This window comes from Vicugna pacos, chromosome 7, assembly GCF_048564905.1.
Source record: "Vicugna pacos chromosome 7, VicPac4, whole genome shotgun sequence".
NCBI classification, from domain to species: domain Eukaryota; kingdom Metazoa; phylum Chordata; class Mammalia; order Artiodactyla; family Camelidae; genus Vicugna; species Vicugna pacos.
Window position 1 is genome coordinate 82,954,127 of NC_132993.1, and position 16,524 is coordinate 82,970,650.

General features: G+C 44.5%; 1 protein-coding gene across 2 annotated transcripts in view; it reads left to right on the top strand.

Moving 5' to 3' along the window:
* Positions 1-16,524, top strand: part of HECW1 (HECT, C2 and WW domain containing E3 ubiquitin protein ligase 1) — a 316,328-nt gene that overhangs the window by 140,101 nt on the left and 159,703 nt on the right. For both annotated transcript variants that reach the window (XM_072965253.1, XM_072965254.1), the window contains exon 2: positions 10,856-11,180. In XM_072965253.1, coding sequence (XP_072821354.1) covers positions 10,856-11,180 — 325 coding nt within the window. The remainder of the gene's footprint in view (positions 1-10,855; positions 11,181-16,524) is intronic.

The following is a 16,524-nucleotide window of genomic DNA, read 5'->3' on the forward strand; positions in this document are numbered from 1 at the left end:
TGCCCTGACCACGTGTGGGCGATCTTTAGGACTCTCATCCTTTGCATATTTCCCTTCTGCCTAAAACATACCTTCTTCACTTTGCCCTAAAGTCTTAATTTCCTTCCTCTTCACACACAATGAGTAGTTCTCTCCCTGTCCTTAGTATCCTTTTAAACTGGTTTGTCTGTCACCCTGTATTGAAATTATTGCTTATTTATCTTTCTTATCAGTAGACTGTAAGCCAGCCCAAAGCGTATGCCTCGTCCCAGGCATGGGACAGGTCGTATTGTATGTGGTCATATGTGTTTAACTTACATATCAGTTGGCTCTAGTCCACCACTGGCAACATTGCTTTGCTATAACCAGGAAGGATAATAGCGTTTGTACCGAATTCTATGGCGAGATAAGATTACAAACACAGTGTTCGAGAAAGTCGGTCTAATTCACTCTGTATAGATGTGTTGGCCAAGCTTTGCAAACAAAGAATGCAAAAATCCAGAAATGTGCTTCGCCTGATTAGTTCTGAAGAGCAGAGCATTCTGGAGTACGTGCTACTTAGTGATGCAAAGGCCCCTCTCAAAATTAGGCACAAGGACCATCTGTCTCAGAAGATGCTGCGTGGTACGTGACACTCCTGGATGAATGCAATGGTGGTGAGGCCCCAGGCCACGTGTGGTGCCTCCGTGGTCTCCGTGACTGTGACTTCCGAGTGCCCTGTCATTTACACACCCTTTCAAGGACCCAGGATGTACCTTATTCCTTTACCTTTCCTCCTCCTGCAATGAGACTGGGTGCCTACATTGCAGATGGTACTGAGGGTTCAGACTTAAGGGACCATCTGACTGATGGAGCTTCTCCCTGCACACGGACTTGGCTTTCAGAGTTGCTTGTAGCTTGGGCTCCCCAGACACAGCAGGCTCCTTGCTCTCCCCATCATTGCTTCAGGGAGATGCTTCTAAGGGGAACAGATGGTAATGTCTCCCCAGGTCAGAAATCTCCTGTGGCTCCCCATCCTCCAGGGAAGGAGGTCCTTTGCCTTGGCATGGCATGGGAGACCTGTGTCCCTCACTTCCAGCTGCCCCCACCTGACTCTCCTGCAAGCAGCTGGGAGAAGGTCTGCTGAATCTGGAAGCACTCCCGTGCTTTTCTGTAAAGCTGGGCCTTTACACACTGAGTTCCTTCTGCTTGGGTTGGATTTCTCTCTGCCCTTGCCTAGCTGGTGACCTTCCTACTGCTCCTTCCAAGTTCAGCTTCCCTGTTCCCCTCCTGGGAAGTTCTTCCCTGCATCTCTCTCCCTCCTAGAGGGGAGTGGTGGACCTCGCCCACCACTCTAGTCACTGCCCTAGTCTTGTGTCATAGTTCACTGCTTAAATATCTGCCTCCTGCACAAAGCTCTCTGAGGGGAGGAGCATTGTTTAATTCATCTCTGTATCCATACTCAATACTGAGCATGGCGTCTGGTCCATACTAATTACCCAGTAAACATTTGCTCACTGAACGGGATAAAGGAAGGAAGAGGAAAACCAAGAGCAGAGTTTACTTAAACATCCACCCAGTGATGGAGGGCTCAACCTTCCAGGGGGCGGAAGAATTTAAAAGAGAACGTCTGTAGATTCCACATACAAGTGATGTCATGCGGTATTTGTCTTTCTCTGACTTACTCACTTAGTATGATCATCTCTAGATCCATCCATGTTGCTGCAAATGGCATGATTTCATTCTTTTTTATGGCTGAGTAGTATTCCATCATATATATACCACAACTTCTTTATCCAGTCACCTGTTGATTTAGGTTTCTTCCATGTCTTGGCTATTGTAAATAGTGTTGCTATGAACTTGGGGTGCATGTATCTTCCCAAATTAGAGTTTTTGGCTTTTCTGGATGTATGCCCAGGAATGGAATTGCTGGATCATATGGTAACTCTATTTTTAGTTTTTTAAGGAGTTTCCATATCCAGAAACTAACACAACATTGTAAATCAACAATACTTCAATAACGAAAAAAAGAGAGAGCGTGTGTGTAGCAGCTGGAACCTCCAGAGCAGATATGAAGTTACTTTTGAGAATTGACTTCAATATGTATGCACACTTAGCACTTCACTTGAAATCCTACTGAAATGTCCTTCTTACAACTGCATTCATTGCCTGGCCGCATTGCCTATTAGCCACCAAATCTGATCAGGTTCCCAAAAATAGGAGGCAAACACACATTCTCCACCAGCCTGATGTCCTTCTGGAGAGAGGCAGACCGTGGGGCTTGGGTTCCCTCGCAGCTCTGCCGTCACTCACTGTGGTCAGGGCGGGCTGCTGCCCCTCTGGGCGGAGGTGGGATCTCTGCTTCCTAGTGGGCAGGAGCCAGGCATGACAGGACCTCCCACAGCTCACTCTGCAGTCTGTGTGGCTTGGTTTCATCAGTCGGGTTTGGGAGACAGGAAGGACTGTGGGCAAGCAGGCAGTGGTACTCTGGATATGGAAGAGACACAGTCACCCATGCTCGGCTCAGCTGCCCCTCCGAGTTCCAGGAACGGGGCCACAGGTGTCGGGGTGTTCCTCACTGCTGCCCAGGGGGGTGGGGAGGATGCTGGTGACATGCAGCTGCTCCCCTGCCCCGCACTCCCTCCAGCTGCCTCCCGAGTGGGCAGCAAGGTCCTGGAGCGTGGACACCCTGACTTGGCTGGACTATCCCTGATGGTTCTGGGAGATAAAAGCACATTCTTTTCTCCTGTGTCAATAGGTAAAGAAGCTTAGTGCATTTTTTATTGTCCCACAAGTCACAAACTCTGGTTATCAAAGGAGGAAGGGTGGGGAGGGATAAATTCGGGGCTGGGGATTCACAGATACACATTACTATACATAAAACATATAAACAAGGAGGTCCTACAGTATAGCACAGGGGACTAGATTCAATTTCTAGTAATCATGGAGAAGAATCTGAAAAGAGAATATATAGAGATATATACATATAAATGTGTGTATAAAAAAATTCAGGCAGTTTCAAGAGGGCATTTTTCTTGGTAAGGGTGAAAACAGTTAGTTCTAGAAAGACCAGTCCTACGTGTACTTCGCAACTTAAGCTGTTCTAGATTTTTCACGGTTTTACTCCCTATGCAAATGAGCCTTTTTGGGTTTTGCTTTTTTTTTTTAACTGAAGTAGAGTTGATTTGCAACGTTGTCAGTTTCAGGAGGCTGTAAGTTCTTAAGCTCTCCGTTCCCTCACACTGTCTCTTTTGACGGTAGTGGTGGTTTGGATGCTGGATGCTGATTTTATGGTACGAGTTATCAGAGATCTTTCCTGTACCTTGGTTCCTAGGTTACTATGTGTCTTTGTGGTTAGGTCTCTGTCTCGAGAGATTCAGTTGAGGAGGAAAACTAGATGAAGAAAAATGTGTAGTCACTATAAGAAAGAAGTTTCTTAGAGGGAAAAAAATAGGTAAAGAAGGAACTTTTCCACCATCCGTCAGGGTGGGACCCTCTTGAGGAAGAAATGGACCTGATTAACATTGAAAACGGAAAGACAGGAACGTTGTCGCATCTGGGCACACCCATTCATTCTGTGTCTCTCTCTCTCTGTCTCTCTCTCTCTCTCTCACACACACACACAGGACTACCACTTTCAATGACCTTTTCCTTTTAGTGTAGAACAGAAAGAGGTACTAGGGATCTGGGATCTCCCCTAAATAACATGGGCGGGCCCCCCAACCTCCTACCTTCCTCTCTCTCCTATCCCCCAGCCCCTGCCCACTGTTCCAGTCACACTGCCCAGATGTTGACATCTTGGTTCTTGAGCACCTCCAAGTGTAAGCCTCCAGAGTGACCCAGAGACGCACCCAGGAATTCCAGACTTAGCCAAAGCAGGGAAAGGTGCGCACCCAGCAAAGCGTGGCCGGCTGTCCTGCTCACCCCGCTCAGGTGTGAGCAGAGAGATGGGCATCTGAGCCACAAGCAAAGACCTCCCTCTCCATCAGTGGGGCCCCAGAGACATGGGGGTCGGGCTGTTTGACTCTCTCAGATGTGTTGTTAGACTTCGTTCATGAATGATGAGGCTTTATGTGTCAAAAGAATGTGTTGACTGTCATTTTAACAAGTCCCTTGTCTTTTAAATCCTGACTTCTTATGTGGCTACTCCCTGGCTTGGCTTGGTTTGCTTGTTAAAATCGTCTCTGCCTAGTGTTCCCTTTCAGCTGCCAATGTGTGGGATTCTATTTCTTCTTCAAAGAAAAGGAGCCCACACAATTTAGTTTATGTAACTCTGTGATGTTCTTCTGCACCATGGCCAGCACAGAAGAGGGAGTTTTCGGCACATGGCTCTGAGACTAAAATCACAGGCTGGAGGCACAGCTTCAGGGATGGGTGCCCAGGAGCTGAAGAGTTGGACAGAGATGGTGGTATTGCAATCACCTCCCACCCTCCTCCTCAGAAGGACTCCACCATCTCATGGGGTCAGGGCCACTTCAGGCCCCCACTCCCGCCTCTATACCACAGCCTTACTCACAACAGCAGACATACACATATATGGGCAGGACTCAGATCTCAGGAGGTGAGGTGGAGAAAAGGGCAGTGGCAGTGTTTAGTTTCATCCTCAACTCTCCCTTCTGACCAGTGTCATTCAGGAACCAGTAACTTGCGGGATTCTGGGCACCAAGTCTTGTGCTTGAGACAAAAATGGGCACTGAGATGGTTTCCTGAGCTCAGGGAACAGAGCATCATGCCATGGCTCTCAGAGAGGAGAGGCAGATGCGCCCAGCCCGTAACACCTCTGTGCCCACCCATTCACTCATTCATCCATCCATTCCCTGAGCATTCGCTACATTCTTTCCCGGCACAACTTCAGCTGGAAATGCAGACCTAAAAGAACTAGGGAGGGACGATGCTGTCTTGGCGTTTGCATCCTACTAGAGGGGCACTGGTAAGAAGTAATTTGAGAAGTAAGACAGTTGCAGAGAGAACACGTCCCTCGGGCTCTGGCTTATTTGCATGGTCAACAAAAATAATCAATAAACAATCTACAATAGGACTCGAAAAGAGTTTCATTTGTGCCAAACTGAGGACTATAGCCCGGAAGACAGTCTCTCAGGTTGCTGTGAGGAACTGCTCTGGAGAAGCGTGGTTTTCAGCACAGTCTTATATCTTGTCAGAACAAAGAGCATCAAGCAAGTCAGGGATACAGTCCTTCAAGGTTTCAAAAAACCAAATCAGCACGTACACAGCAAGTCAGTACGGGGTTGGCACCTGGGGAGCAAGCCATATCATGGAAGAAGGACCAGCACTGGCGTCCCAGGAAGGGAGGCATTTCATCTTAATTTTTAGCATGGACATTTTTCACTTCTGGTCAATGTGCCCTTTTCTTTAATAATCAAAGCAGGAACACCATGTGTGTTTGGTAGGCCACCAATAAACTCTCCTAGTTAACATAAAATTCAAGTGAACTCATGTATGAGCCAGAGTGACTTCCCCATACCTCAATAACGTGGACATTTCTTTCATTAGTATCGAGGCCAGAGAGGGAGATTCAGGACTGAGAATAGGCACTGAGCTGAGAGCAGGAGGTTTGGGGCATCGGGGCGGAAAAAGTCAAGGGAACTTTTGAATGTGGTCAAAGGCAACACCTAAAGCCTGTTCCTTCAGCCCCTAATAACTCTCTTTGCCTTGTGACCTCACTTTTTGTCAAAAACTTGTCCAAGCAATCTACCACGACATTTGTGATTTTTTTTCTAAAAAGTCTTTTAAGATATTGTTCACCACATCATGTGGTGTTCCCTACATAGAGTCTAAAATGGAGCATCTTATTAAGAACATGGAGGGAGAAAAACATTCCGATGGTCTGATCACAAGCACTACATTTTGTTTTATCTTTTGGTGCCACGAATCTCAGAGGAGTATCTGAGGGTCAGTTCTGCAACTTTATAACTCCCCACGTTATAATTTGGAGAGAATGCTTATGAGTGATACAAGTACCCACTTATAATCACACAGAATTGGCTCAAGTCCCTATTTCCTGCTGTAAAAGTTGTGACCTGGGGAAAGCTGATTAACCATCCTGGGCTGTTTCTCACCAACTTGAAGGGTGATGGTTGATAGGGTTTTAATGAGATAATGCACCAAGTTCCCTGCACTGAGTGAATGTTCATAATGATTATCATTCTCTTTCTTATTGCTACTTCTTGATTTCTGTCTGGTTGGTATTTCCCTATTTCCTTGTTTACATCTTTGGTTGTAAATGCTCTCAAATCCATTGCAAAAAAAGACAAGGTATATAATATTTCTGAAGTTTCATTACCACCGCCACACTGTCCACGGCATAACAAGAGCTGGGTATAGGATAAAAATGCTTCGGGCCTCTACTTGCTCAAAATAAAATGTGTTCATGAACTCAAAAACTCCTATATTCTTTCTTCCCACTAACTAATGCCAGTTTCTATACCCTCATCCTGTATACTTTAATGAAGTTTCCTTCTGTGTGTTTTTCACCCACAGTTTTTGATTTCTGAGTGTAGACTCAATTTTGAAGAATCGTTTTCTCTGTTCTGGAGATGCCTTTTGTCTGCTTTCTTTTTATTCTGAGACAGCCCTCACGGCTTTCTATTCCAAAACAGAAAAGCTATTAATGACTGTGTCAGAAATTGACACAGCCAAATCTTTTGTCTCCCAGTGTGTGTGTGTGTGTTTTTAAGGATATACATAGTAACTTGTTCCTTCCCCAGAAGTGATGATTTTTTTGCTGTTAAGATTCTGTCTCCTTCTGGAAGATTTTGTTTTTGCTAACGTACTGTAATGCATATTAATCATATTAAACATACAAGGTCTATTCCAAGATTTTTAAAAAATCATCGAAGAACATATTACTTAATTCAAAACATTTCAACAATTACGAGTTATTTTCATCGAAAAGCAAAACAAGTAAACAAAACGTCATTGTTGGCCCCTCCGCTACAAGTAGGAAACAGGCCAGCAGATGGGATCTCACTCCCTACAAAGTAGGACACAATGTGATCAGATTGTTTTCTGTGGCTCACTCACTGGACCCACTTTGTCAAGGGTCAGTTCAAGTCGATGCCCAGCATAGCCCGTAACTAGGGGCCCTCGATGACAACCGTTAATCAGGAAATCACAATGTTACTGAAACTTTACTAACGTTCTTGTGGTTTTCTTACCAGTGTCTGTTGCCTGAATTTGAATTACTTGGTGGGACACAGAAAAGGCTGGGAACAGTTTAGTGATAGCGTTAACTTCCTCATCATCCACAGAGTGGGAAAGCCGCCCCTCCCCTGTGCCGGGAGGGAGGAGAAGAGATTTGCCTTAGAGATGAGGAAGAAAATGTGAGGTTGTAAAACAACAGAATGGCTGTCTGGGAAGAAAGTGGTCTTTTATCCAAGGCTATTTAAGAACAGGGCAGATCCTCCTCCATCTCCCACGGTTCAGATGTGAAGGGAGAGTGATTAAATTGCTTCTTCCAGCCGGATGAGTCTATAATGTAAACGAGAACACTTGTGAAAGCCTGGGGAAAGCATGGCGGGGAAGGAACCAGACTGAGAGTCAACTATCCACCTGCTGCACTCGAGAAGCAGCTGCTGCGCGTCTCTAACAATAACACCTGTTCAGGACATGCCGGCGTGGAGTTTTCTGCTAGCTGTCTCCCCACATAGCTTTTTGTCTCTAATTTTTTCACCCTCTGCACCAGCTACTGCTAAGTTATCATGTCTTTCTGTATTTTATCAATTTTTATTAGTCATCTTAAACTGTTTCTGGAACAAGACAGGATATAACTGAATAAAGTAAATTTTGTGTATTAAAGTTCTTAGCACTTTGTGTGTGTGTGTGTGTGTGTGTGTGTGTGTTGGAAGTCATGCCAGATCCAAGGGGTAGAAAGAGCGAGAAACCCTGACTTAGGGGTCTTCACAGCATAGGGCAGAGCATGAACAGGTCAAGTAACAAAAATCCAATGAGAATCTTTGCAGGGGAATAAGATTCCTGAGGGATCGCGGAGCAGAAAGACCCATTCCCTTGGGAATGGGAAAGGCTGTAAGGAGGGGTTATAGCAGACTTGGTGCTGGGAGATTAACCTCAAATCAGAATGCAAATTCTGCCTGCAAGTGTGAGTGGGGAGCACTCGGGCAAGGCTGGGGTGAGGGCACGAGAGGGGCATCCGGTCTTCAAGGAGCAGCATTGAGGGTGCCTTTCTTATTCCAGGCCACTGCCATCACTTCAGTCTGGTAAATTACTGTCGAACGTCTTCCTTGACTAATGTCCCTTTCTATCTATGCCTTTGTTCCCACCACGTAGACAGTGATCACTGGTGTAATTTGACAGTTTCAGGAGACTTGCCTGATATCCAGGGAATTCTAAGAAAAATTATCCCAGCAGAAGTGTCTCCAGTGAAGGAAAAACACACTGTAATCTTTTTTGACACCACATGGATAAAGATCTCTCGGCCTTAGCATTAACGCAAACACGTCCCACTCAGGCTCTCACCTGACAAATAAAGGGAGGTGTATTTACCCAAAAAGCAAAGGACGTTTTACCCAAAAAAGTGGCAGATTGGTAAAATTCCTAACAAGGGACTCAAATATGAATGGATAGGCCCGCCACGTGGCCATTCAGAAATCCCAAGAGGCCGAATGCCAGTTCTGTGCTTTATCAGGTTAACAGACCTTTTGCAGATGCCCTGGTCTTGGAAGGTGGAAAAAGGACAGACCTAAATTACTGCTAAATAGATTTACTATAATCTATCTTTATAAACATGCTGCCCTGTGGAATGTTGGCTATTTCGGTTTTGTAAGGAAAGCTGGAGGGCCATGACTAAATGGTTGGTAGGTTTGTTGCAGGATGACTTCAAGTGTGAAGCTCTGGGGATGATGTGAGGGGCCCTTGGCCAGTAGGGGAGCCTGGCCGACTGCCTGGGACCTCCACTGCAGGGCGACTCTCTTCCTCAAGCAACGCTAGCGGTATTTTAGTAGCGGATTTTTATTTATTGAGCACTTGCTATGGTAAGAGCTTGATTTGCGTTATCATTGAATTCTGACAGCATTCCATTTACAGATGAGAAAACGGAGGACTAGAAAGATCCAATGAGTTGTCTCAGGAAACTGGGAGGTGCTGCTCTAAATTTGCCCATGGTTTGGTCTAAGCCATAATCATAGACACGATTATCTCATTTAATTCCAAGTAGTCGTTTTTCATCTCCATAAGGACACTGTAAGATGCTCTTAGTACACAGAAAGTACATACAAACAGGAGAAACATTATGCTCTCCAGCAACAGCCTTCCTTGTTTTAGAGATTCTACAAAGGTTTCTGGACAAAGCCCCCTGCGTGGTGGTCAGGTTACCGGGATCCTCCCCTAACAGCCCAGAAGAGACAGGGTGCCTGGGAGGTGGGTGGGCCCTTCGTGCTTCCTGGGCTCAAGACTGTGCCCATCTTCCGGAGAGGTGGACCGGTTTCCAGGCAACAGTGTGGTCCATCTATTTTCATGCTGTTGCAGTGGCAAGCCTTTTTTTTTTTTTTTCCCAAAAATAAGACATATGGTACCAATAGTGTAATGAGATGCTTTCTGAAGTCTGGCTTTTCTGCCGATGGTAATTCCATGGTTACTGCCCGTGGGGCCAGAAAAATTCCGAACAAGAGACTCAAATAATGAACGGATAGGCACGCCACATGGCCACGGAGGCCTGAGGCTCCGAATGCCAGCAGCAGGCTTTATCAGGTTAATAGACTTTTTACAAGTGCCTGGTCTGGGGAGATGGAAAAAGAACAGATCTAAATTACTGCTCAGTTGACTTTATATCGTCTAAAGAGTAGACGGGTGCTGGGATCTGGTCCTCGTGGCTGGTAAACAGAAAAGTCGGTAACTTGGATTTGATGGATGTGGGTGATAAATTACAGTCCCAGGGATCTAAGCAGCATGATTCGACACATTTGAAGGCCTTAATCTTCTCTTCTTGAAAACAGAAGTGTTATTACTTGTACAACAGCGTGTACTTTTATAGCCAGCAGCCCCAAAGATGTGCATTGAAACTCCAATTTTAGTAACCTTCGATGAAGTCAGAATCACCCTTGCTTGTTTCAAAAAAGAACCCTTTGTCCTAATTCCATAAGATGCCCTGTGGCCCGTGTTTGGAAAGCTCTCTGGATCCAAGACAGTCGAGTTCTTGCTCTGCATCAGCTCAGCCCGTTTTAAGTGCTCAGTGTTGTAAATTTACAATTAAAAAAAAATGCCTTTTTTTTTCCTCAACAGTTGCAATGTTTGCTGCAATAACATTGGCTCTGAGGGAGACACGGGTCCTCTGAAATGGGGTTTTAGTGAAAATTGCAGTGTTTGAAGATTACGAGGCTATCTGAGATCCTTAATAAGAATGTCAGACAGCCCAGAGACACTCTGTAGAGTGAAAGAGTTGTAAATGGAAGAGGAGCGAGTGACAGCCTTACCCAGCAGGGACCACCTCTAATTCTGGGCTGCGTGTAGGGCCTTGAATGCTGCAGGGATCGCTAAAACGTTCAGTGACAACAACCATTATTTACCCTAACGAAGGAAAAAATTGGATCCGATTGAATTAATGCTCGTGGACTCAAGAGATAGCACTCTGTCTAGGGGCAGTCGCATCTCCAGGGCTGGCCTGCAGACATGCCTGGCCTTTTGATACTAAGCAAGCAGGAGGGAGCTGGGGGAGGCACGGCCATTGGTGAGTTTGCGTATCATTCTTGCCTTCCCCGTGTGAGCCCAGAGCTCAGCATATGCCCTGAGAAAGATGCTCTATGTCTGTTTCTGACCTTCCCAGGGAGGCTGCATTCCCACATCCCCTCCCTTCCCTGTGAAGACAGTGACTGACCGCGTAGCCGGCATCTCCCACCCCTGCTGACTGTCTGTTTGCCCCCAACAGAATTTGTACCAGAACAGGTTTTTAGGCCTGGCCGCCATGGCATCTCCATCCAGAAACTCCCAGAACCGTCGCCGCTGCAAGGAGTCCTTCCGCCACAGCTACAACCCGGGCCAGTTCCACAGCATGGCCATCAGGAACGGCCCCCACGGCGCCGTCACCATCCCCCGCTCCACCAGCGACACCGACCTGGTCACCTCCGACAGCCGCTCCACGCTCATGGTCAGCAGCTCCTACTACTCCATCGGGCACTCCCAGGACCTGGTGATCCACTGGGACATAAAGGAGGAGGTGGACGCTGGGGACTGGATCGGCATGTACCTCATCGGTGAGTAGGACAGCCCCGAGTCCCGCAGAAGTGACAGTCTGTGCGCGCGGTCTGGGTGTCCAACAAGTCTGTAATTCATCATTCACTTTTATATATGTTGCCGAGTCCTAACTCAGGAGACGAGGTGTTGGGGCAAGGAATAGCGACTTTATCCGGAAAGCTGGCAGACCGAGCGGATGGCAGACTAATGTGCTGGAGAACCATCATCCCCCAGTCAGAATACAGGCTCCTTTTATACAAAAAAACAGGGAAGGTAGTGTGGTGGATTGTTGCAAACTTCTTGGTGTAGGAATTCTTTGTTCTTGCAGCCATCCACCTGGGCCAGCTCATGGTGCTCCTGCAAAACCTCCAACAAAACGAACGTTATCCTCTATTCTGCAACTTTGTTATCTTTACGTGAGTGCAGAGCCAGCAAGACTAAGCCTAGAACACAGGGCACAGGGTTAAAGCCAAAGGAACAGAGCTAACATGGAGTCAGATTTGGCTTTTTCTATTATGTATATGTATATATATATATATGCATGTGTATATTGTTTTATTGAAGTTTACAATGTTGTGTCAGTTTCTGGTGTACAGCGCGATGCTTCAGCCACACAGGAACATACATATATTCGTTTTCATAATCTTTTTCACCATAGGTGACTACAAGATATTGAATATAGTTCCCTGTGCTATACGTCATTCACTTTTATGGATGCTTTACTATTTTAGGGAATGCGATCATTTTACTAAAACGCACAGTTCACAGTCAACGGTGTTATACACCAAACTCTAACACCCTGAAGACCACACGCTAAGGCATCTTTTACCACCTCGATTCCATGAGAGAGAATCAGGAGCTGGCAGGGCGAGGTGTGGCCAGACACAGACATCGTGACCATTTAGAAGCTTTTGTGCTTATGAATAAGTTTATAGGGAAAGCTTATTTTTAAATCCATGTGTTTCTAAGACCAAAGCAACGGTACACACATCTTTGTGGAGTAATTTCACTTTTGTTCTCAACATAATCATAGGCCCTCTTTCAGCATTTTTACTTCTGTGTATTTAAAAGACATAATGGATTACACGGGCTGTGAGAGCAGGCACATTACAGGCTGACAAACAGGGTGCTGGCTGAAAGGAAAGCGACTGGAGAAAATAAATGTCACAGAGTCGAGATGATGAAAAGAAATTGACATGAAAAATGTGTTTCATCTATTTTACATGATGGAATCAGGTGTGGTGAAAATTGACACGTTCATGCTGGTGAATCAGCAAGTCAGGGTATAATGGCTGGAGGACCCACGTTCGACAGAGACGGGGCTTTCTACATTCAGTCTGGGCAACGGAATAGTCACACATTCAGACACACAATGCCAGACGTAACATCACAGGCATCAGATGATTGTTATCAGTATTTCACAAACTGGACCGTTTTTATCATAAAATTTGGGGCTCTTGTGTAACAAGCTAGCTATTAGGAACTTATTTTTGGCTCTCTTAAAGTTTTTACAATCAGTTCAGTGAGCTATAAAGCACACACCTTGCTATAAAGATGGAAAACCATGGTTTTTGAAATTGTTACACGAATAGTGGTTACTTGCTAAATTGGACTTCCAAACAGGTAAAATTTAATTTGCTCTAAAAACAGTTCTTGAATAAGTGTTTGAATACCATCAGTCTAAAACAGAGCTGTCAAATAACAGCCCACCACTCTTATTTTGTTTAGTCTGTATTGTCTTAAATTTGATTGGTTGGCAGCATTTTTAAATGTAGAGATTTCACGCTGAAATCCACATTTCCGGCTTCTCTCACAAAAGCCCTCAGTTGGGTAGAGTGAGCCTGTGATTCTACGTGGCTCTTGTGAGCTGGAGTTAAGCGTCAGCCTCCCCCTTTAGACTAGCTTGCCCCCCTCGGTTTTGCCCCTGTCCCCTTCCCACCCATCCCCTACTATGAAAAAGAATATTGATTTTTTTTTAGCACCTTAGACCATTAAGTTTGGGGCCCCAGATCTGGTTCTGAATCAGCTCTTCACAGCCATACCTTTCTGCCATGGTGAGAGTCAGTGCCATTTATTTCTCAAGTCGGGGAACGGTGGGAAGAGGAGCATCTGGAAGGGAGAAGGAAGGGGTGGACACCTTCATCCATAATGAAGGAATGGATGCGTCTGGAGTTCAGCCCTAGATCCGGGCTGGGGTGCAGATCTGCAGTAATTGGCCCGCAGAGTAGTAGGGTTCACTCGTGGGTTGTGTGCAGCCAGAAAGCACCAGAAAGCCCCTGCCAGAGAGAGAGGCAGAGGGGGAGCTCAGAAAGGAGGTGGAGGCGTGATGGAGAGGAGGACCAGATCTCGGCTACCACATCACAGAAGACGGGAGAGAGGACGTTACAGGAAGGAAGGGGCCATCCGCAGTATCAAGCGCCCTGAAACTCCATGAATGAATAAGATCTGGTGTGAACGTGACATTTTTGACTAAAATGAAAGCAAACACAGCTCATCGTCTTAGCATCTTAATCTGACAGTTTGCTCTTCTCACAGTAGCTGCGCATCTACAGCTGTGAAGTGATTTAACGCAAAATGCCAACGCTTTCGGCGGCAGAGCATTTCTAAAACAAACTCCAAATCCAGAATTATCTGTGAACCTTAAAAGTTCATCATTTGTAGGTCCTTAGTAACTCATCTGCCAGATTGGCAGTGTCTTGCCAAAGAGCAAATCATAAAGCTAGGTGATTTCATCTAATCTGTCATTTCACAACTGAGGGAGCCCAAGTTAGTGGTTCCCAAGGCCACACAGCTGCCTACCCTGGCGACAGACCCCACGCTGCCCTTGGGGGCAGCTTGGCACATGCAGGTGCAACATCGGGTGTGGACCATTCCAGCTGTCCACGGGAGACCAGGTGATGCTTTCAGCTCTGACCTCCACAGCTCTCCAGGCAGATGTGGCTTCTCTTCTGCCATAGCAAGTAAGACATCTGGATTTGGAAGGGCACGTGTGGCCCTGCTCATTGTCACTGTCACTGAGTCACCAGTGTGTCTTTAGCCAGGAGCCCAGTGATGGGACAGTAACAGTAACATTACTGTTATTTTAACAGTGAAATTGCATTTGGGTGACCTCGTTCATGGAGTGGTTCCTGAACTAGAGGAGAGTGACAAAGAATTCTCTCTCTCCTAGTGACACAGAATGGGGAAAGACCTTGGGGTTTCAGTGACAGCTTGACCTGGTTTAGAATCAGACTCTGCCACTGGCTGGATGTGGGGCCCCAGCTAGGTACTGCCATCACAGCTTCAGGCTCCTTGTCTCCAAGATGGAGAGAAAACTGTAACCGTCTTCTTGGGATCCTTGAACAGAATTGATAAGACACTGTGTGTTTATTGCCTGTTGATGGACACAGCGCGTCTTGATCTAGTTTGTCAGGGAGCTCTAGTCTCTGGATCCATCATGGCCAATTCCCCTAATCCCCAGGCTTCACTGAGCCTAGCTATATGGCCCTTAGACGTGCCCTCAGTCGCTTCATTTCTACATGATAGATAAAAGCTTCCTACCAAACCAACAGGGACCTGGAAAGAGATTTTAATTGTCAGTAAATGCACAGAAGCTTATGATTTGGTCAAAAACAAGTACATAGAGGCAGATTCGCTAGACATCAGTGTTTCCGGGAAGTAGTTTTGCAATGATTCATTCAGTGACACCTACTAGACTTCGACAAGTGAAATCTGATTGTTTATGACTTCTAAACTTCAGGTTAAAGATTCAGCAATGTCCATGACTTAACTCACACTGAGGGAACACTATTGTATAATTGGGTTAAGATACATAAATTGAAGGATACAATTAAGACCTCTCTAATCATCCGAATGCTAAATTAATTAGAGCGAACCTATTTGAGTATTTTTTGCCTCTTCATTTCACATTCCAATATTAAAATAATATTTAATACCTGAAGACCCTCTTTAGGATGATCAATGTTTAAAAATAGCCATTCCTTTGACTCTGTTGCAAGCAGCCCTTAATAAAACTGCTGAAACATGAAATAAATGTGCAATTAAAATTATGAAAATAGAATTGAATAGATACAGTAGGCATAATATGATCATAGTTTGCAAAACTAGCCTTCTTATTAATTAGAATTTTAATAAATCATATTATCATACTGTGCCGTACCATGCTATTCCTATGCCATGCTAGAATTCACTCAGCAATTTCAATCATAATGAAACTAGAGTACATTCACGCATTCAAATTTCAACAAATAAAGAGATGGTAACTCAGAGCAAAATTAAAACTAAAAATTCCCTAAAATGGCATCTTTGACGCACCCCTAGAAACTGTGCCTGAGGACTTATATTCTTTTCTGTACTTTTTGGTTGCTTCACTTGGGTGAGATTAGAGATTATGATCTGTATCAAACTGATTTTTTTTTAATTTTTTGAGGCTTCTTCTGTGACCTATCCCTGCTCAATGTTTGTAAATATTCCAAGTCTGGTCATAAATAAGTGTATTTTTGTTGTGACTAAGGTTCATTCTACCTACCATCTATCTAGAGATAGAGAATATTCTATATATATATATAGAGAGAGAGAGAGAGAGAATATCATTATATAGATATCTGTATATATATATAGAGGTTTTGTATATATGTATTACAGATAAATATGTGTAATATTTAATTTTATATTATATAAATATACAGTGGTAACAGTTCCCACAGAACCAGGCAAAACAAGGACACAATTCTGATATGCGCAAGTTTCAGTTCGTAGGGTACCTCACAAAGCAAGGATTCTCTCCCTCCCCCTGATGCACATGTATGTGTGTGAATTTAATTTCAATCATATCAATTCAATAATATGTTGTATATTTGAATTTTTTGTCTCTTCCTTTTTTTTGAATGGAGTGTATGAAAATTACTATCAAAAATTTTAATTTTAATTTTAATTTATCTTTCTCTATATTTGTTTCCATTTTAGACTTTTCAGATTTGATGCTAAATATTACATGGATGAATGTCCATGATGCTCATATCTTTTCCTGTACAGTTTGTTACAGTTTATTACCACAGATCTGCCTGTGTTCCTTGTTCTACTCTTTGCCTTGAATTCTACCTTTTTTTTTTTAACCATTCAAAACTGTTAGTCTCAGTTTTCTTCTGCTTCTTGTTTGCTTGAGCTACCTTTTTCTTTTCTTTACTTTCAATCTTTGTCTTTTTTTTAAACATACTTCTTTGTGTGTCCTTTTTTTATTCTGGTCTGGGAGTCTCTGACTTTTAATTGGCTGAAATTAAACATTTACATTTATTGTACTTACTGTTTTATTGGGACTTGTTTTTGCCGTCTTTCTTCGGATTATTTATTGCATTTTCTTTTTGT